Source organism: Anolis sagrei, chromosome 2, assembly GCF_037176765.1.
Source record: "Anolis sagrei isolate rAnoSag1 chromosome 2, rAnoSag1.mat, whole genome shotgun sequence".
Classification (NCBI taxonomy): Eukaryota; Metazoa; Chordata; class Lepidosauria; order Squamata; family Dactyloidae; genus Anolis; species Anolis sagrei.
In genome coordinates this window covers 180448446-180470481 of record NC_090022.1, presented here as the reverse complement: position 1 = coordinate 180470481, position 22036 = coordinate 180448446, and the positions used below count along the sequence as shown (strand labels likewise).

General features: G+C 38.8%; 1 protein-coding gene across 3 annotated transcripts in view; it reads right to left on the bottom strand.

Moving 5' to 3' along the window:
• The window catches only part of HELZ (helicase with zinc finger), a 135043-nt gene that overhangs the window by 98877 nt on the left and 14130 nt on the right, over positions 1-22036 (bottom strand). For 2 of the 3 annotated variants that reach the window (XM_060763080.2, XM_060763081.2), the window contains exons 2-7: positions 12971-13198; positions 9977-10013; positions 7833-7957; positions 4828-4884; positions 3646-3697; positions 679-754 (exon numbers count right to left, since the gene is read on the bottom strand). In XM_060763080.2, coding sequence (XP_060619063.2) covers positions 679-754; positions 3646-3697; positions 4828-4884; positions 7833-7957; positions 9977-10013; positions 12971-13180 — 557 coding nt within the window. In that variant the 5' untranslated portion in view covers positions 13181-13198. The remainder of the gene's footprint in view (positions 1-678; positions 755-3645; positions 3698-4827; positions 4885-7832; positions 7958-9976; positions 10014-12970; positions 13199-22036) is intronic. The other variant, XM_060763082.2, reaches the window with a different exon arrangement.

The window sequence follows — 22036 nt, the reverse complement described above, 5'->3', positions numbered from 1 at the left end:
TCTTACTATTTTCACCATCCAGAAACCATCTTCTAGCACAGAAATCAACAAATTATTTCCTTCTTCAGATCTCTCCTAGAACTATAGTAAGCCATTAAACCACAGAACATGCTTTTTTAAAAAATATATTATTCATTTAAAGTGTGCCATATTAGATACTATACTTTTTAGAAAATATGTGTATGGTCTGAATCGAATGGCTAGTTCCAATTAGAACAGTATATTTCATAATCCCTTGGTAACAATATGGAATATGGTATTCACACTATAGTACAAAGGTAAAATAGAGAACAAGAATTCTCTGGAAGTGTAAAATAAAATTGTCACAAGCTGTTTTTCATCAGAACAATCTCTGGTACTTAAGAGGCAGTCTATGTATCTGCAAGTTCTCCAATATTGTCTTTCTTTCTCAAACATAAACATACATACACTCTAGATCAGTGGTTCTCAACCTGTGGGTCCCCAGGTGTTTTGGCCTACAACTCCCAGAAATCCCAGCTAGTTTACCATCTGTTAGGATTTTTGGGAGTTGAAGGCCAAAACATCTGGGGACCCACAGGATGAGAAGCACTGCTCTAGATAGAGATAGATAGATAGATAGATAGATAGATAGATAGATAGACAGATAGATGAATTTACCAATCAACACTGGGAAATAAAGACAAGATACTACTTTACCTTTTGCATAATGTGTACTCTTCACTACTTGTAACTCCCCTGGGTGGGGGGCGAAACTGCCAGCCATCCTGAGATCCTGAAAGGGAATTATAATGTTAAATTCTGTTCTGGATGGAGTCGCACTTCCCCTGAAGTCACAGGTCCACAGTTTGGGGGTCCTCCTAGACTCAGCATTGAACATGGAGGCCCAGGTATCAGCGGTGGACAGGAGGTCCTTTGCACATTTAAAACGTGTGCACCAGCAGCATCTGTTCCTTGAGAGCCAGATCTTGCCACCATGGAACATGCCTTAGTTACATCCCATCTGGATTACTGTAACACACTCTATGTGGGGCTGCCTCTGAAAAGTGCTTGGAAACTTCAGCTGGTCCAAAGAGCTGCAGGCAGTTTGCTCACTAGAGCTGGCTACAGGGAGCAGACAATCCCCTGTTGAAGCAGTTCCATTGGTTGCCAGTCTGTTATTAGGCACAATTCAAAGTGCTGGTTATGACCTTTAAAGGCCTAAACAGTTCAGGTTCAGGCTATTTGGCTGACCGCATCCCCTTGTGTGAACCTTCCCAGGCCCTGAGGTCTTCAGGAGAGGCTCTTCTCTCGGTACCACCTCCATCTTGAGCTCAATTGGTGGGAACAAGAGAGAGCGCCTTCTTGGTGGATGCCCCTCAACTCTGGAAGTCCCTTCTTTCCAGGGAAGCCAGAATGGTCCCCTCCCTGCTATCCCTCAGGTGACAGGTTAACACCTTTTTTATTCAGGCAGGCTTTTAAAGAAGGTTATTAAGATCATCAGGGGCTGCTGTGATTTTATATGCTCTTAATGATGTTCAATATTGTTTTAATATTTGTATAATATAAGTTGTTTTGCCATGCTTTTACTTGTGAGCCGTTTTGAGACTCTGTATGGGAAGAAAAACGGGCTATAAATAAACAACAACATCATCATCATCACTATTCTACAATCCTTAATAACAGATACTTGTTTGATTTCAAGTGTTGAATAAAGCCAAATACCGTCAAATCAAAACATTTATTTCGGTCATTGACCAGCACAGGAAATAGTGTCACGTTTCCATACAAACCTGGCATGTTTGGTACATTAAAAATATAAATACAACTACTAAAAACACAATATGAGTGAGGGAGCAGAAGGGGAAACAGGGTAAAAACATACAATGCCCAGATCCATCACCAAATTGTAGATTCAGGAAAGACGATTACTGGACACACAGTTGACTTTTGGAACTAGTCATTCCCTGGCGGATTTTGTATGCTGCTGCACAGAACTTTGCGACATTGTAGGTTGTAGCTGAATTAGTATCCGCAAGTAGCAGGGAGGTATAAAATTGTCCTGAATGGCCTGGGTGCTTGTCTATCAAGGGTAAGATAAGCCTGGCACGGGTATCCCTGTAGAACGGGCACTGAAGGAGCACATGTTCTATTGTTTCTACATGACCCGAGTCACAGGGGCAGAGTCTCTCTGGGAAAGGGATCTTCCGGTAGCGGCCCTCGAGTACAACTGATGGGAGAGCGTGGCATCGGGCCAGGGTGAAAGCCCTCCGATGAATAGGAACCTCTAAGTATGTTAAATATGTCCTGAGATATTTAAGAATGGCAATTGAGCTCCCCTGCGCGGACCAAATACCGTATTTACGTGAAATTTAAGGCACACCTTTTTGGCTAAATGGCCACGCCAAAATTGGGGTGCGCATTACATTCATGTACTATGGCAAAGTGCAAGTGGGCTGGTGCACATGGATACAGGAGAGGCAGCAGAAGCATGCACTAGACTCCCTGCTTGCCCTAAATTGCTGCTGTCTCCTCCACTACCAGGGCCCACCACCTCACCAGGGTTGCCCCACCAGCTCTACATCACGTTCGCCCTCCTAAAGCAGCATAGGCGGGGAGAGGATGGCGCCCATCAAGGCACAGTTGAGGCTGATGCAAGGAAGGGGGGATCATCAGCATCAGAAAGAGGCACCCCGAGTCTTTTTGTCCTTCCCACCTTCCCTCCCTTTTATTTCTTTCTTTCTTTCTTTCCTTCCTTCTCTTTTTTCTCTCTCCCTTCCATCCTTCCCTAGTATCCTCTTTTCATCCATCCTCCCTTGTATCCTCTTTTCATCCATCTCTCCCTCTTCCTCTTCCTTTTTCTTTCCTTCCTATTTCTTTCCTAAGCAGCCAGAAAATGTAATGGCCAAATGACAAAGAGTGCACTTTTTACTGAGAATTAAATTCGGCACCAAATATTTATTTTGGTTTTCAGGGTTTTGAAAACTGAGGTAAACATTAGATTTCATGGCACACTAGATTCAAGTAAATCCTGATCTCTCACCTCAACAGAAGCATTTGTCAAGTGAGATCTAGCGCAAAGTGTCTAAATTTAGAAAGTAGAGTATTCCAATCCAGAACCACTTCATATTATAATCTAGAGCCACAAAATTCAATGCCAATGTTGTCTCGTGAGAGAAGAGGCGCTTCTCGCAAGGCCTGACCAGGAAGAAGGAGAGCAGCCTGAGCAATGGTGGTTTCTTTTACCAAGTGTTGTCTCGCGGGAGAAGAGGCGCTTCTCGTGAGGCTTGGCAGGGCTGGGAGGCAGAGGCACGATGGTGGTGGAGTGGGGCCAGGAAGAAGGAGACCGGTGCCAAGAAGAAGGAGAGTGGCCTGAGCAGCACGGGAGGCCCTTCCGGAGGCAGCGCAGGAAGCAGCCCAGGGGCAACCACACACCAGGCATAGAGGAGAGGAAAAAGAAACCACCTGGCTGGAATGTGGAGTCGTCTTAAACGGCGAGTATATCCCTAACTCTCTATTTTGTGTTTAAAAGTTGGGGGGGTCGTCTTATAGCCCCAGTTGCCTTGCACTCCAGAATATACGGTAATTAAAAATAGTTTGGTCATCTCCTGAAAATGACTTAAATTCCTTCATACAAAACATTTAAAAATCCATTTTTAATCTCTTTATGAAATATTTTTAATTTACCTTCTTCGAACTCTTCAGCATGGTATACTGAGGGTACTTTAGCAGCAGCTGCCTGCAATTATAAAGCGAATCATTTGCACATCGTTCAATACAAGATTTTAAAACAATTAAACATTTATAATATTGAGGTGAAATGCTTCTTTGGTCTTTTAAAAGACAACGTACAGTATGTCAAATTTTAACGTTATTTTCAGAAGGTATCATATATTTTCCATCTCCAGTATTCTTTTTTTCAGGAGAGTCAGCAAATTTTAGAAAATTACTGTAAATAATATGGTCTATGACCACTAACAAACTATAAAGAAATACATCTTTGCCCAACACAGAAACATATAAGGATAGTTGCCAACAGTGACAGATCCCTATTGCCAGGTTGGCTCTAAAGTTCCAAATTTTGTGATCTCGCTCTTCCCTTGCTCCCCACCTAATCCTTTTCTGGACGGATTCCCTGGGCCTCGGTGTCACCAGTTATCTGTTTTGGTGATTTTGCATGATAGGTGTGACCTGACTCGAACACAGGCTTGATGGCCAGAGACAGTTTTTAAAAAACCTAGAAGAATGTGTTCATAAAACATAGTAGAACACTACAATTAACCCTTGATATTTTTAGTGCTATATTGTTTTAACCTTGTTGTAAGGCACCTTGATTCCCATGTCATGAGAAAAGCCAAATATTAGAGAGAGGGATGAGTGAGAGAGATAAAGTGCCAGGAGGATGTCCTCCAAGGATGCTCTTAGCACACAAACTGGTTGATATAGAGGTAACTTAATTTAAACAACTCTGTTTGCTAGACATAAAGTGATAATTATGAATTTTAAACTTTTATGGGGTTACCACAAATATTTGTCACTTTGATAGTAATAGGGGTTGGTCTCATTAAATAACAGAAGAACTGGACTGTGTTCCATTCACGTGATTATTTTTGATACTAAAAGGAACAAAAAAGAAATATCCTAATTACATGTGAGACGAAAAATAGTATTTTCAAAAAATGTAACAGCAGTGAATGAGTTGCCTGATCTGTAGCTACAGTAATTCTTTTTTTTACACACTTTCTGTGTTCTTTTGCTATGATTTTTTAAAATCCTTCGATTAAAAATATACTCCTTTATTAGGCCCTGGCACAAAACAAAAAGAGGTTATGCCAGGGATTTTTTTTTCAGTACTGTGCTTATTCTTACCTCTGTTTCAACAAGAAGTGTTTTGAGTCTTGTCAGATCTTTCGTTACCATCCCGTTCTGCAAAGAAAAAAATGTAATCATACCTGTTAACTTTTGGTAAAAAGCAAGCTCTTTTTCCTATTTTTCCCTGACAAAGTTAATAAAATAGCTTCCTGGAGATGTAATATATTCTTCTCAGTAGTATACTTTTAAACTCAGAACTTAGCTGCATACTTGTCTGGTATCACAACAATATGACAAATTTCTGTGCAATGCATTTATGGTCTATTCCATTCATTATAGTCTGTTTTGCTACAAATTGTTCTTTTATTCCTAATAAAATGCTTCTCCCAGGCACTGAGATACCTTAGAAAAACTGATAACACAATGTTCAAGAACATGTGAAAACTTCAAACTTGGGCCCTCTCAGACAAACATTACTTGGTAAACCTTGAAAGAAAGGAGTGAGCCTTGAGCTCAAATACAGCTCCACCCTGGGTGATCCTTTTAATTGCTGTATTTGATGCAACCAAAGAAAACTATTTGATGCAGCCAATGTGAACACATGGATCAAATGAATTGTCATACAATCAGAGTAGATATTTCCAGTAGGGACATATCACTTAATACCAGAGGAAACATTTCTGGTAGGGACACATTATTCATCCAACTCTAGAGGGGGATTTCTACAAGTTATATTGTTACCCACATAAAATATAACAATTCATGTTGCATTTAGACTTGCTCCCTGATAACATTTGTTTAGCACAGTTGAAATATTACATATGATATAAATAAATCCTTTGAGCTGATATAAGTAAATCCTTTGAGCTTACGTACAATGACAATGGAACAATATACAGGGTGAGGCAGCATAACTTCCTTTTTTAAAATGCGCGCCATTCAGCCGGTTGAAGACGTAGCGGAGCGCTAGTGGTCTCGTTTGAGAGGCGGGAGTATAAAGTTTTGTTCTGACACAGTTCAGTTGCCATCGTGCGTTGGAACAGTGAGGAGCATGCTTTTGCCGTTGAGACCTACTTTTCGAGCGGATTTGGCTGGCCCGCTCTCCAGATTTGGCCCCTTGTGATTTTTTTTCTATGGGGCTTTTTGAAATCCCGTGTTTATGTGAACCGTCCAAGGACCCTACAAGATTTGAAGACCAATATCCAGGAAGAAATTGCCAACCTAATGCCTGCTATGCTGGCAAGAATCAAGACAAATGCCAGAAATCAGTTTACTCAGTGTATGGAGAATGGAGAATGGGGGACGTCACCTACCTAATTTGATCTTCAAAACTACGTAAAACAAAACTTTAGGTATGCACTTACATTATAAAAAAATTAAAAAATTCTGATTCATACAATGGCTTTTATTAAGTTTTGAAAAAAGGAAGTTATGCTGACTCACCCTGTTAAATAACTTCACTTCCATATTACTGTATGTAAAAATATACTATCAAGCTTTAGCATTAAAAGCAAAGTGTCTTTATTTGACAAGAAACGTATTCTGAATCTGCATGCAATTAATGTCTTCTCATAAACATCAGTCAAAGGACAAGACATTTCTAGTTCTTAGAATAATATATAAACTGATATGTTCTAGCCACAGAGGACAAATTTTAAACCCCAAGAATATGACGAAAATGCAAATCTAATACACAGCTTGCATGAACATCTTAAATATTTCAAATATAAAGAATGTAATAAAGTGTTACATGATTTAGTTCACACCCTAAAGTGTTTTTCAAGTAGTAGAATTAATATTTTAGGATTGTTGGTTGCTTCCAGAGCTAAGGGAAAGTGGCTCCACTTGCACAAGACAATTTCCATAATTCCTTCCAAAATAAGACGCCTGCCATCTATACCTGGGACAACCCAGGGCAGCATGAGGAAACCTGAAAAATTTATTAGAACTACCCTGTACAAAAGTAAATGTACGATGATCATGTGTGGGACTAAAGCTGTGTTTTTACCTTTTGAAGAATCCTTTGCAAATTAAAATGGTGGCTGTGGGCAATTTCCATATCCAGGTGTGATGAATCCACTTTGGATTTTATTCTGCACTTTAAGGAACCATTCAAAATATTGAACCCTATCCCCAAATTAGTCCAGCACCTTCAAAGTTTAGAATAAAAGCTAAAGTAGATTCACAACACTCCTGAAACAGAAGCCTGAAAACACAGCCTTGAACATTAAAAGAGAATTAAGCTTTCATGTTCAGCTACTTGTCAGAAAAAAAATCATCTTTTATGTTTTTCTGTGATGAAGTTCTTTGATGATAACATACTTAACATCACCTTTCAGAGTATTAATCCTGTACCAACACATGTGATGCTATATAATGAATATAAAGAGAATTCCTGGTAGGTCCTGTATCTAAAGATACTAAGCTTTTCTTCAGTATACCTCAAACCAAAACCAATTCAAGGTTACAGCCACTCTATAATCACTATATTAGATTAGTATGTCAAACTCAGATTTAAAGTAGTAGAAGTCCCAGCAATAGGGATAAAAAACTTCAGAAAGAAAAATAGTTTGACCTTTCTAAACAATACCAAAAAGGAGTAGGCTATAAACCTTACATCATTAATCAGCAGCAGTTGCTGAAGAAAGACATCTCAGGTATACCTAGTATACAGGCAAGTGGATAAGGAGGTCCTTCCTAATCAGTTGACTCAGGTAATGTATTCATATGCTATAAACATTCCATCTCAGATATGATAAATATAGTATTAAAAACAGAAATAAACATGTCTCAGGTATTAGCTATTTTTGCAACTTGATGGAAATAACCAATGTTTGAAATTCAAGCATTTCTTATGTAAAACATCTGCCAGTCTGCTGCCTCAGTCATGGATGAAGCTGAAAGTCATGTTTCTCTTTCCCTATAAATATCTGGCTATTTTAATTTGCCAATATCTCTGAAAGCTCAGGATACAACAAGTGGTATAGACCTGACACCTGCTGATAGAGCCATATTATTAAAGTATATGAATACTTAAGGAGGCAGAATCAATTGTGACTTACCAGTGATTCACCCATCAGTGATTTAGAAAGAGCATTCGATACAACCTGCAGCTTTCCTTTAAGATGCATGCAGCAAAGCACTGCACGGAAAGTGTCTCCTTCCCTGTCCAGACCTTCTCCCAATACTGCAAACAAAAGAGGCAATACAAGAAATATTTAATTCAAACCACCCAAGTTTGCCTTAATGCACAGATATACCATGAAGTGTATATAGACATTTTTCCAGGTATAAGACCCACTGAACTCAATGAAGCATATTTCTGAGTAGACATGAACGTGACAATGACATGTCTCCTTCCCTCCTGAAAAAAGAAGTACTGTACATTCCAGCATATAAGACGACTGGGCATATAAGACGACCCCAACTTTTCCAATAAAAATATAGAGTTTGGGATATACTCGTTGTACAAGACTACCCCTCTTCCAACGCACACCAAATAAAAATTTTAAAAGCATCAGATTTGATTTCAATATAGTAATTTTCCTATTACTGTGCCTCCTTCTTTGCCTCTCAGACCTCGCACCTGCGCACCTGCACCACTTCACTGCAGTCTTCAGGCGCGAGATCTTAGAGCCAGAGGAGGAGGTACGGTAATAGGATACAAGGGAGGGCCAGACAGGTAAAAGAGTTGTGTTTTTCTGGGCCCAGAGCCACTCTAACTCTTTTTTCCATACCCCGGGCGCCCCAGACGCCTGCAGCTTGCTCCGTCCTTCACTTACACCTTCCCGATGAGGCGTCCCTTCACCTCACCATCGGGACCACATTAAGTCCACAAATCCTGATGAATTGATTTCCTTCTACCATACTTGTACAGCATCGCCCTTAATGCTTTCATACAGTCGCTGCATACGGCAGCCACTGCCAATTTTTAGCTCCCCCTCAATATGCAGCAACCACAGATTCTCCAATCCAGATTGGAAGTTTCAGCACCCGCTCTATAAGACGACTCCCAGCTATAAGACGATTCCTGTGCATAAGACTATTCCCACATATAAGACAACTCCCGCTTGTAAGACGACCCCTGACTTTTAAGAAGATTTTCTTGGGTTAAAAAATAGTCTTATATGCCAGAATATACGGTACTATAAAATGTCTTCTTCCAAACTCTAGTTTATTCCAGTTTCTTTTCTCTCATTTGTTTATCACGTTTCATTTTCTATACCTCATTCAATCTGAAATATTATCCTAATCAGAGAAGTGAATATCTGATTTGAAAACTGATGTACTGATAAATGTCAGAAATCAAGAGATGGTGGTGTTGTCTGGTTCTAGCATACAACCAGAAACCACACAACACCTCAGTGATTCCAGCTGTGAAAACCTTCGACAAATCAAGAGATTAATTAATTGCCACAGAAATTAATATCATTTATAACCATGTATAAGTCAACCTTGTGTATGAATTGAGGGAAAATTTTAGGACCCGAGTTATCGATTTTGATATGATCCACGGATAAGCCAAGGGTCATTCTGTGGAGAACTGAAAGTATCGGTTACTCCTGGCCACCATTTTTCCACCCAGACATTTAAAAAGGCCCAAAGTAGTGCCAGGAAATGAGAGTTTGGGGGGGGGGGGGGTAGGGCTTGTTTTTTAAAAAACACCAGGGGATTGTCTTTTGCTACTCCAAGAAGGAGATTAACTCTTTTTTGCTGTAAGAGTTAACTTAACCATGAATTAACTTGGGTAAGTTGACCCAGATTTGGAGAATTGAAAAAAACAATGAGAAGCATTACTATGAGGCTGACAAAAACCACTCAATGTGAAATAAAAGTGGCAAATGAAATACCTAATCTAGCAACCACCAGGTAAGAAAACAGGTGGAAAGGGCAGTTGGGGAGGCTGACAAGGATGAGATTGCCTAAATAATTTAAGGTCCGGTAACTATTGGAGCTATGATCTTAACCATGCTCCAACTGCTTCCAGGAAGCTGCCACTGATGCGACTGAGCTGTTATTGACACTACTAATCAGTCTAGACCAGACATGGGCAAACTTCAACCCTCCAGGTGTTTTGGACTTCCAACTCCCACAATTCCTAACAGCCTTGAACAATTATGTGATATACTGCCTGAGTGTTTTCATAATTTCAAAGATCTGTCACACTGCCACAAATTTATTAAACAATTAAATTAAATCTGCATACCATGCCTACAGTCTTCATCTGCTTTCCCATAGTTTTTCTGCACAAAGAAAAAAAGTGATGGTTAGCTACAACAGCCACTAAAAATACATCTTTGCTTCTTAAGTGCTTAAACAGAAATTACAACAAATTGGTAGAAAATATTATGCATTCTGCAATAAACTTACTGTAATTCTAAGTACAGTATGAAAACCACGCTGATTTCAATGGGATTTGAAATGCACACTTGGACATGCACAAAATTACAGATGGTAAATTAAACTAGAGGTTTAATCCCATTACATTCAGTGATTTCATCCTCATGTAGCCAAAAATGTACCTTTCACAAAGAAGGAAAATTTGTTTGCCTGAGGGAACTCCATGATTTGCATAGAAGGGATCTTGGTGGTGAAGGGAGTAATACAAGAACATATCAAAATGTTAAATGAAATCTAATTATGTTGATGGGGGTTGAACTAATCAGATGACTGATTAGTGTGCCCTACACTTTTATTCTGTTGCAGGCCCCCACCTATCCAGATCTAAAATAAAAGCAGGAAAATGCTTTTCATTCAGTTAAAATGTGCTAGAAACAAAGACATGTGTGTGAGTAAACTCTATAAAATTAAAATGTATTGCTTGATAATTACCTGACCACTGTGCAAATTACATCCCTCTGCAGCAATATAACATTCCTAATGGGTTAAATTCAGAACTTAGAAAGTTACTAATTGGAACTACATTTCCCAAAATCCCATAGCCTATACAGCTACATGTAGAAGTCTGGGAATTGTACTGTGAAAAAGTAACTCTGATGGTATCAATGCAGTTCTTACATCTGATTCAAATAAAATTCTGGTATAAAAACTGGTGTATAAAATCTACATTAAGAATTTGTATTATCTTTATATGTTTAATAAATGCTATTTCGAGTATTTAATCTGAAGAATATCCCACCAAGAAAATATTTAGTAACATATTTCCCAATTATCATATATACTTGTGTACAAGTAGACTTTGTGTACAAGTTGAGGGTGGGGTTTGGGGCTAAAATTATGGATATAAAATGGCCCTTGGATATGTAAAGGGTCATTCCTGGAATGGAGGAAAAAGTCAGCACTGCCCCTGGCCACTGAAATGGCCATTTTCTTACCCAGGCATACAGAAAGGTCTATTTTGAGAATGGTATGGTTCCTTTTTGATAAAAGATAAAGTACAGTATTAATTCTTATCAACAAAAGGAACTATTCCCTTCTATAAGTAGAGTGGTGTTAGTCCATCCTGAAAGAACCTTAAAAAAGAACTGGCTTCTCTCTACTTTATCTGTCACAGTGCCACACTGACCTTTTCGAATGCCTATGCAAAAAAATTGCAGTGGGCACTTTTTTGTGTATTTTCTCAAACACAGCACCAAGAGAGTAAAGGTGGTACTCAGAGGATGGTTCCTCTTTTTTTTTTTTATAAAGGTGAAAGTGCAGTACTTACAGTGCTTACACCACTCCGCTGTTATGCCAGCTCCACTGGCTGCCAATTAGCTTCCGAGCACAATTCAAAGTGCTGGTGTTGACCTATAAAGCCCTAAACGACTCCGGCCCTGTTTACCTCTCCGAACGTATTCTCCCCTACGAACCATCAAGATTACTAAGATCATCTGGAGAGGCCCTGCTCTCGGTCCCACCAGCCTCGCAAGCGCGGCTGGTGGGGACGAGGGACAGGGCCTTCTCGGTGGTGGCCCCACGACTCTGGAACTCTCTCCCTCTGGAGGCCAGAACCGCCCCATCCATCCTAACATTTAGGAAACGGGTGAAGACATGGCTGTGGAGTCAGGCCTTCGAGGAATGAGACAACACCATAGGACTCTGGATGGAAGTGGATATAGATCCATCTTATTAGGACGACTGACCACTGTAGTTTTATATTTAGTGTTTTTAAAGTTGTTTTGTAATTTGTGATATATGATATTTTAATGAATGTATATGTTTTTATGGCTGTAAACCGGGCTGAGTCCCTCAACGAGGTTGAGAAGCTCGGTATACAAAACTGTGAAATAAATAAATAAATAAATACAGTGCCCCATGGGTAACTCAACCCAGTTTTGGGAGATTGGTTTTTTGACTAAAATTTCTACACTTACACATGAGCATATACTGTAGTGCTTTTATGATAGTTCTTAAAATCAGTTCTGCACCAGAACATTATCTCCTGAAATATTTATAATTATTATTTTATTACAACACTAACCTGCAAAGTGCTTGTTTTTCAACATTTTCAAATATTGATTAATTTACTAGATAAGTGCTAGATGCTTAAAACGTTTTCTTCTATCATGAGTTCAGATCAAATCTACACTTGCAGCAAACATTCCACCTGAACATTAGGAAGAACTTCCTGACTGTAAGAGCTGATCAGAGGTGGAACTCTTTGCCCCAGAGCATGGTGGAAGCTCCTTTCTTGGAGGCTTTTAAAAACAGCGACTGAATGACCATCTGTCAGGGGTAATTTGATTGTTTATGGCCTATGTGGTCTCTTCCAACTCTATTATGCTATGATTCTATGTTCTGCACAAGCAATTATTTTTCTATCAGATGTACACTATCTTCTACTATCTCCATCCGATACCTAACTAGAATGCCCAATCTGTTTTCCAACCTTCATCTCTCCTGTTTTGAAGTAATCATTATAACAACTACAATGCAAATGGATCCACCTCATCTTTACTCTCTTAAATTAGTTTTATTCCCATGAAGGCACAACACACCCATTATTTTAAATCAGGAATGCTGAACAATACAGATTAGAAGGTTTTTCATTCTCCATACAGGACTGTATCATATGGTATATGCCCACAAGATGTAAGCATAGCATTCACTTCAACTACACAGCCAAGCAGGTCAAGGCACAAAGAACTGCTTCCTCAGAATTACTTAGCAGTGTGATGTCAAAAAATTCATTAAGTTCCCATTTTTTGCTCATACAATACATATTTTCACTCGATTCCACTGAAAGAATCACACTCACGAGTTGTAAAGAAGAAGCGATTCTATAGAGAAGACTCTCTATTTTGATGCGGTCGATTTCAGCCTGACATGCTTCTGGGAAATAAGTAGGAGGGTACTGGCTCAGGGAAAAAAGGGCCTCCGTGCAGTGCTTCACCGCCACCTCGTAATCCTGCTGTCTGAGGGATTCACATGCTTGTTCACATGACTTCTCTGGTCTTCTGTCTGCCATGACTCAGCGACAGAAATCCTAGTATGAATCAGGAGGGGTTTCAAATGAAGGTTAGCTGAAACATGAAAATGGTCTTCTAAAGTACAGCTACATTTCCACATGTAGCCACCTGGTCCCCATCTATCCCATTCCTCTTAAAATTATGCTTATGCCTTTGTTACATGTCAAAGCCTTTTTGTCCCAGTTTTTCTCTCTAAACCATACATATATTTTAAAATACAGCTATTTCTACAAAACCTCTGAAACAAGAGACATTTACTCTTTTTCAAAATATCTGCAAAACTGGGTACTACTCGTATGTGTATGTACTTTGAAATCACCAATAAACTCATGGCACCCCATGAACTTCATAGGGTTTTCTTAGGCAGGAAATACTCAGAGGTGGTCTTATCAGTTCCCTCGTCTGAACCAAACAAAAACTACATTCTATTCATTTGTGGTCTCCTATCCTAGTGCTAATCCCTTTCTACATGGCAACAGATTGGACTCAATAGCCCTTGTGGTCTCTTCCAATTCAATGATTTTTGGAACTAAGCTAAGATTATTATTATTATTATTATTATTATTATTATTATTATTTGGTCATGTCAGGAGCAACTTAAGAAATGGCAAGTCGCTTCTGGTGTGAGAGAATTGGCTGTATGCAAGGACGTTGCCCAGGGGACACCTGGATGTTTTGATGTTTTACCATCCTTGTGGGAGACTTCTCTCATGTCCCCACATGTGGAGCTGATAGAGGGAGCTCATCCGCGCTCTCCCCAGATTCGAACCTCCGACCTGTCTGTCTTCAGTCCTGCCAGTACAGGGGTTTAACCCACTGCGCCACCAGGGGTTTAAATTAGTTCCAAAAATAAGACATGATGTAGGGAATTTCTATCATTCAATAAAACAAAGCTTTCATTCACAGTTAGCAGGAATAGCTATCTTTAACCATTTTTCTTTTCTTATCCGTTTTCCTAATTACAATAGAGTAATTTCTTTTACAGTAACACAGCTGGAACCAAAACATAATGTGGATACCCCTAATGCTAGTACTTGCCTATTAAAGTTGGGTCCCAAACAAATTAATTAATTTGCCCATTAAACTTTGCACCTTTTAAAATTTCTACTTCTGCTAGAAGTGCTCGTATAACATCCTTTTAAAATATACAGTATTCTGTTCTCAGTCTTCTCAGAAATACAGTAGATTCTGATCTGAAAATCATTCTTAAAATGTACTTTCCAACCAAGTCTAACAGACAAGATTCATGTCACAGGATCATAGGTGACCTCCACTCATAATTTTGCTTATGCCTTCATCAAGATAAGAAGGCTTAGTCAGAGATCACCACTATGTTCAACAAAGCTTGTTTCCAGGTTATGATTGCATATAGGTATTGCCCTCCAGATCCTTTGGACTAGCAATTCCCATCAGCTTTCACCATCATAATTATGCTCCAAATTCTGGAACTGTAGGATAATCTAAGGGCAGGCATGTTCAAAGTTCGGCTTGGGGGCCAATTGTAGCCCCAGTTCAAATTTCCACCAGCCCTCTCTCCAGGCCTCCCTCCCTTCGTTAAGGTGGTGGCCCCAATTAAGCATCGCCTTCTCCTTGGGCATCCTGTTCCAGTGGTCCCATGTCTCTCTCTTCCCATACAACTTTTCATTTATCTGCAAAGGAAGAATCCCCAATTGCCCTGTTTGCCCCAGATGCTCACTGCTGCCACCATCACTGATGATGCATGGCTGTGAAGGGTAGACCCTGGAGGCAGAGAGCCTGCCTGGCTTGCCTCCTTCCCTTTCTTTTCCGCTCTGCCTTCGTCCTGCATCACCACCCTGAGTTTTCCAAAAAGGCTGCCTTTCTTGGGAAGAAAAAAGGATCACCAAGCAGCAATTATAAGCCCCCCCCCCCTCCACTCCAGCCACAATCAAAAGCCCTCCCGGCAAATGGCCCATGCCACCTCTCCTGAAAAACCTCCAGAGAAGGAGACTCCACCAGACACTGACACATTGTCTGAAATGACTAGAAGACACAACAACAATCCTAATTAATTTGACTCTCTCATCAGCTAAAAGCAGGCCCATATTTCCCATTGAAAGACTGATATGTTTATATTGGTTAAAAATGTTCAGTTATACTATAGAGTCTTGCTTATCCAACCTTCGCTCATCCAGTGTTCTGTATTATGCAATGCAGTGCCTTCCTTCTGGATCCACAACTGTTTCAATACATTGAAATGTTTTGGTGCTAAAATCGTAAATACAGAATTACTACATAATGTTACCATGTATTGAACTGTTTTTCTGATGATTTCTTGCAAATTGTGATTTTTGGTGCTTAATTTGTAAAATCAAAACATAATTTGACATTTAATAGGCTTTTCCTTAATCTCTCCTTATTTCCAGCATTTTCGCTTATCCAACGTTCTGCCAGTCCATTTATGTTGGATAAGCGAGACTCTACTGTATATTATACTGTTATTTTATGGTTTTTTGCACTACAAATAAGACACCCAGAATAATAAATACATTCATGGGTTTGTTTGTTTTTTCAAACAATAGTCTGCCCCCCCCCCCCCCAAACTGGCTGAGGGACCATGAACTGGCCCTCAGCGTTAAAAGTTTGGAAACTTTTAAAGGTTATCAAGGTTAGGGAAGAATGTTTGCAACAGTTCATAGTTAAACATATAATTATTTTAAAGACCATTACTAAGCATAAACATACGGAGTGATGGGGTACATCTGTTACTCTATCTATATCCATGCAAGTTATGGCACAAGGTGAAAGGTATTCTTCCCCTTTCCCATTCATCCCAGCCTCTCAATAACACAATATAGGATCTTCCCCCTTTCAATGGTTAGAAAAGGAAGGAATCACACTATACTAGCTCTGTGTTCACATGAGTGCATGTTCAATCATGGTCTCACCTATCCCTGAAGCTCCCAACTTTGGGCCTTACTTACAAGTCAAAAATATGTATATGTCATTTCCCCCTCAATAAGTCTGCAAATGACTTTTCTCCACATAGCAACAGATGAGCATTACCCTCTTTCATTTATTTTAGTGTCAGAAGTATTCTTTATTTACTTCAACTATACAAATACTGTACCTTCAGAAAACAGTGCATATAATGTCTCTTTATATAACCAATTGTACACCGTTTTATTACATCAAAAATAACATATCTATTCATGGAAAAAATTCCTGAACATTTTATATGAATGTTTTATAGTCATAGACATATCACCTGTCACATCAGCACTTTTAATTCTGTACCCATTACTCTGGTCCGGCCCAGTTTTATTGTGTCTTGGTGTATTGTTTATTGCTCGTTGTTTAATATTGCTTTAATTGTTTTTAATTTGCTTTAGGTTTTGTATTTTTATGTTGTGTTTTGAGGCCTTGGCCTCTGTAAGCTGCATCGAGTCCTTCGGGAGATGCTAGTGGGGTACAAATAAAGTTTAATAATAATAATAATAATAATAATAATAATAAAAAATAGGACTGGAAGATAAAAAAAATAATTATTTACAAAAGTAACATTATGTATATTTTCAGAGCTGTAGTATGTATAGCCCAAAAACTACCTTTTTATAACAAGTAACAGGCAACTAATTCTTGATGGCTGACAAATACACTCCTTATAGTTTTTAAAGCCATTTTCAAAATATCCAATTAACATCTTCCATTATGCAAATATAAAATTTCAAATAACCTGGTTGTGTCATATACGTAAGCCCAATACAAATATCATACAATGTTCTTATTCTACCAAATAATGAGATTTATCTGAAAACAGTGCTTACTCAAGTCTTTTTCTACAGTAAATATGCTAACTGACAATATGGGGTCCACTAAAACAGCTTGAAAATGAACATTCAACACTCCTGAGGAAAAGTAATGAAAACTCTTCCTGGAAGAAACACTGACAATTCCAGAAGAACCAAAACACCTAAATCACTTTCTAGATGCTGAACAAAGCATGAATATATTAAATTGACTAGAAATTAATCTCAGCTAGAGTTTCAAATACAATATGGAAACCGTTATAGGAAATCCATTGGTCTTTCTCATATTAAGGCTTAATGATATCTTACGGCCTGCCCTGGATGTGATACAGATTTCTATTTCAACATTATTGAAGTAACTATTCACTGTTAATTTATAACTTGCCAATTTATTATCTCTTTAATTTAAAACACAGTGTTCAATCAAAATAAATTGGAAGGAAAAAAAACACATCTTCCACAGTAAATATTTGTGACAGAGCTGGAAGTAACCCCAGTTTTTTCCATATTAAACTGGAAAAACCCAAAGGAAGGAAACAGGTGAAACAACAGGATTTGTGGTTCATCTACTGGAGGGTTCAAATTAATAACCATTTACATTTGTATACTGTTTAATATTGCAGGACACGCATTCTCTCAAAAGAACAAATCTCCTTCTTACCACTGTCTTTATAGCTTTTTACTCTCTGGTGTGTTTGTTTCCTAATTGCCTAATATAATTGCACGAATAAAGAGGTAAACTACCAAAGGTTATATCCTGCAAAGAGCAACCTTATATAGCTACCACAGCAGTTTAGAACTAAATTTATTATCAAGGACCATTATGGTCACTGTACAGTTGTTGCGTCATGTCAAAAATAAGTTGGAAATTACACTCAGCAACTTTCAAGGGCTCTCCCACTTTTCATGTTGGTACTATGTACAAGGTAGCCAAAAGAGCCATTTTATTTTTGTCACCTACTGAACAGCAGGCTTCAGCCTTGTTGTTTCAGCTGTCAAAGGATAAGCCACCCTTCATACCCAAGGAAAAGATACCTAAATTGTAAAACACAAGGTTTTTCTTCTCATAAACAATATTCTGGGGGACATAATGAAAGCTTTAGCTAATAACTAATTTATATCAGGTAGTGTTGGGACACACATAGCAAGGCACAGTTAGGGAAGAAAAATGCAAACATAAACAGCTATTATTTTAGTTTGGTCAACTGGGATAATGTGGTACTATGAACCCTGTGAATCCATTTTTTTTGTTCTAGATTTGAAACTGATGCACGTAGAGCAAGAACTTCACAGATGTCAATTAAAAATGATCTACAGGTCTGAATGTCAATGCAAGTAAGGCCCCATTTACAAGATTTATGGCAGAATATCTCTTTGCTGAATTTCAGGCCATACACATACAGCAAAGACCTCAGTGGTCGCAATCTCTTAGAGTAGAGTTTCCAAACTTTCCATGTTAATGAAATGCTTTTTAGACATGCCTCTTTCATGGCATAGTAATTCAGTGTTACTAGAAAACTGGCATTTAAACAAACCCTTTATAAAAGTTTCTTACTACACACACACACACACACATATACACACACATACACACACTTCTTTACTGTATAAATGAGGTTTGGAAATATTTCCTTTACACTTCTTATGTATTACAGTTGATTCTTGTGTAGTTTCCTCTATAGCCACTCAATGTGCTTCATCACAAACATCATTGTCAACGGATTTTCTCTTCTTAAGTGGATGTTTTTAAACAGAGGCTTGGTGACCATCCAGGAATGCTTTGACTGTGCATTGCTGCTTGGCTGAAGGGATTGGATTAGATGCCTTCTGGGGGTTTCTTCCAACTTTAAGGAAGTATAGAATGCTTGGGAGGTTTATGAACCGAGGCTGCATGGCCATCTGTTGAGGAGGCTTTGGCTGTGTTTTCCTGCTTGGCTGAAGGGGACTGGACTAGATGTTTTCTGGGGGTTTTTTCCAACTCTAGTGAAGTACAGAATGCTTGGAAGCCCTTTTCTGGAGGTTGCTGAACAGCTGTCTGCTGGGAGGGCTTTGACTGTGTCTTTCTGCCTGCCAGAAGGGGGTTGGGCTGGATACCTCTTCTAATTCCCTTCCCACTACTCTCCCTACCCAGCTCACCCTCGCTCTCCTCTCCCCCCCCCCCCCTCAAAATGCTGTGGCCACTGTTGGGGCAACTGCCATCTGTGGCGAGGCAAAGGTCAGGCTGGGCATTGATGGCAAGGAGGAAAAGGATAGTGAGACCTTGGGCTTGGCACTGCCCAAGCGGCCAACACGCTCCCTGCAGGGAGCCTTTGCTTCTGGGTGTGGGGCGGGAGTATTTTTCATGCAGACCAAGGGACTACAAGCGATATACAGTCTGGGAAGCTCTGCCCTAGAGTTTTGAAGAGGGTACGAAAGACTGGGGGTGGCGGGGGGAGGGAGATGGGTTGTACACCTTGTTTTCATCTGTGTAGTTACAAGACCAATCTATTATTTCGTTGCTGCAGCATCTGTTATCATATAATTGTACAAGAACTGCATTCATGGCTCTGTATAACTTGGAAACTTTCATGGTAAATACAGCTTGCTAGGTTATGAATGCCAGTCTCTTAGAGGGACTGAAAAACTACAATTTTTCCCTCTAGAATTGATAAGTACCCTTCAGGTCACTCACTACATGGCAAGTTGCACATGCAAAAGACTTCAGGATAGCCTCCCCAACCAGGTGTTCAACAGATATTTTGGACCATAACTCTCATCAGGGATTATGGGTCTGTAGCCAAAATCTGTCAGGATGGCACCAGGTTGACAAAATGTGCCCTGACAGCTAACATACAAGTTAAAATGTGTTTGTAAGTTACAGTTTAGAAACATAACTTTTTAAACACCCCTGAGAGCATGTAATGAGTACACAGCCAGGTTATGATCTATGGCTGCTATTGCAAAAATTGAGCAGTAGCAGTAGGATGGCTCTGCCTCTTTTTCTCTCGCAACTAATGGAACTGAGGACACAGTAAAAACCGTTCAAGGAGCAGCTGGAAGAAAAAGTCACCTGACAAGTGAGTACTCCAGGAACTGAAACAGCCCTGAGAAATGCAAATTCAGATTTTCAATTATATTGTATACAACTGCGGCAAGGCAAACAAACAAAAATAGTCTGAAAGCTACTAAAACAGCAAGCATCCAATAACAACGTCATTTCTGTCACTTCTCAAAAGGCAGAGAGCATACAGGGAATTGAGAGAGTTGATAGTTGAAGACGAAGAGGCATAAAATCAACAAAAGAATCTAGATCACTTAGTAGAATATAAAGATCAAGTCTTCTTGACACACAAGAAGCTGTGAAAGAATCATTTCATGGTTGAACAAGTGGCTCAGCAACAAGCAAAAAATATACATGTAAAAGGGAATGTGAATAGGGGTGCGGGGATGAAAGTTTATCATTTGGGAATCGGTCCACAATGATGCCCATCCAAAACATATTAGAGCACTGAAGCAAGTAGTTAAAGTGGATTCATTCTACTGCATAGATGCACCCCAAGGTTTTCTTTTCCATTGCTGGAAACTTTGATGTTCCTTTTTTGAAAAAAAAAAAAAAAAAGAATTCCAAGCAGGCAGCAAATATAATGACCAAATTAGAAAAGGTGTACTTTTTGCTGATGAGCATTACATTCAGCAGCAAATACTTTTTTTGATTTCTGGGTTTTGAAAATTGAGGTGCGCATTAGATTTGATGGCACATTAGACTTGAGTAAATACGGTATTTTAACCTCTTATATTTGTATGGTTCTAATGTGATGTTTGTAGGGAAATACTGTTCTGCTTTTCTTTTTTTTACTATTTCATTTTCTTTTAATGGGTCTTCTCAATTCATACAAGTTAATCCAATTTCACATGTTGATACAATATAAAATAAAAAAATCTCTACACAGAAGTATTAAGTACTAAGATAGGGATTTATATATATTACTTCAAATTTTCTGCAATTGATCATTAAAGTTCAATAGTCAAAAAGGAGTACGGGGCTTACAAAATAAATATGCAAATATAACCTCTTGATATTCTCTCTAAAAAGATCCCTTTTAGCAGACTAGACAAACAAACAAAGAATAGAAGATGACAAACTCTTACTAATGTGTTTATATAAAGAAGTAACATGGTTGGACTGATATTTTATTGCTCTGCTTTTCTTTTCTCAACAGAAAATCACACAATGAGCAACATTCACTGGTCTTTTTACATAATACACTCACAAATCCTATCTCTTTTATTATCGAGATAGAGGCTGTTTGCTAACCTTTCTTCCTGAAGCTTTTTACATGCACCACAGACTGTTCTTAGATGTCATAAGGTTAAAAAGAAGGGGAGCTTCTTTACAACCTTATTATTTCTAATATGAGTAAAGCTTGACTGGCATCACCTGAGACTAAGAAAATACATTTTGAATCCTCACACTTTTCAAAATATTGTTTTCAGTTCTTTTGGTGAGATAGCCGAGTACTAATCAATGCACAACAGGATCCAGTAAGTTTTTTCAATATTTGTGAAGATGGCTCTTGGACATTCATTTTAGAAAACTCAACATCATGCCCCCTTTAATGTTTAAGGCCGCATAATTATTTAGGTAATTGCAGGTAAAATATAACAGCAAAAGATTACTACCCAAAATCATGATAGTTCTTTCAAAGTTAAGGTTTTTGAATCAAAAACCTTTAATAATGAAAAATAATTTGGGAGAAACCGCCCTATGGAAAATTAAATACACTATCAAAATCAAATATTCGGCAAACAGTAACGATCAGCCTCATATTTTGAAAATATTGCCTTAAAAAGGTTATGGCCAAATAAATAATAAAGAAGCCCATGGGACTTGATTCATACTAAAACAAACAAACTCAAGCGATTCAACCATTATCATTGCATGCTCCTATAAAAGTACTCCCTGCTAGCAGCCATCATGGAGGCCAGGACATTTCAGCTATTTTCTGTGTTAGAAGCCAATTTTGATTGGAAAGGCAGACTCAGATTTGATAGGTTCTTGGAATGGCAGTGGCATATGTATAACATAACATGACTTCTGACCTGGGCATA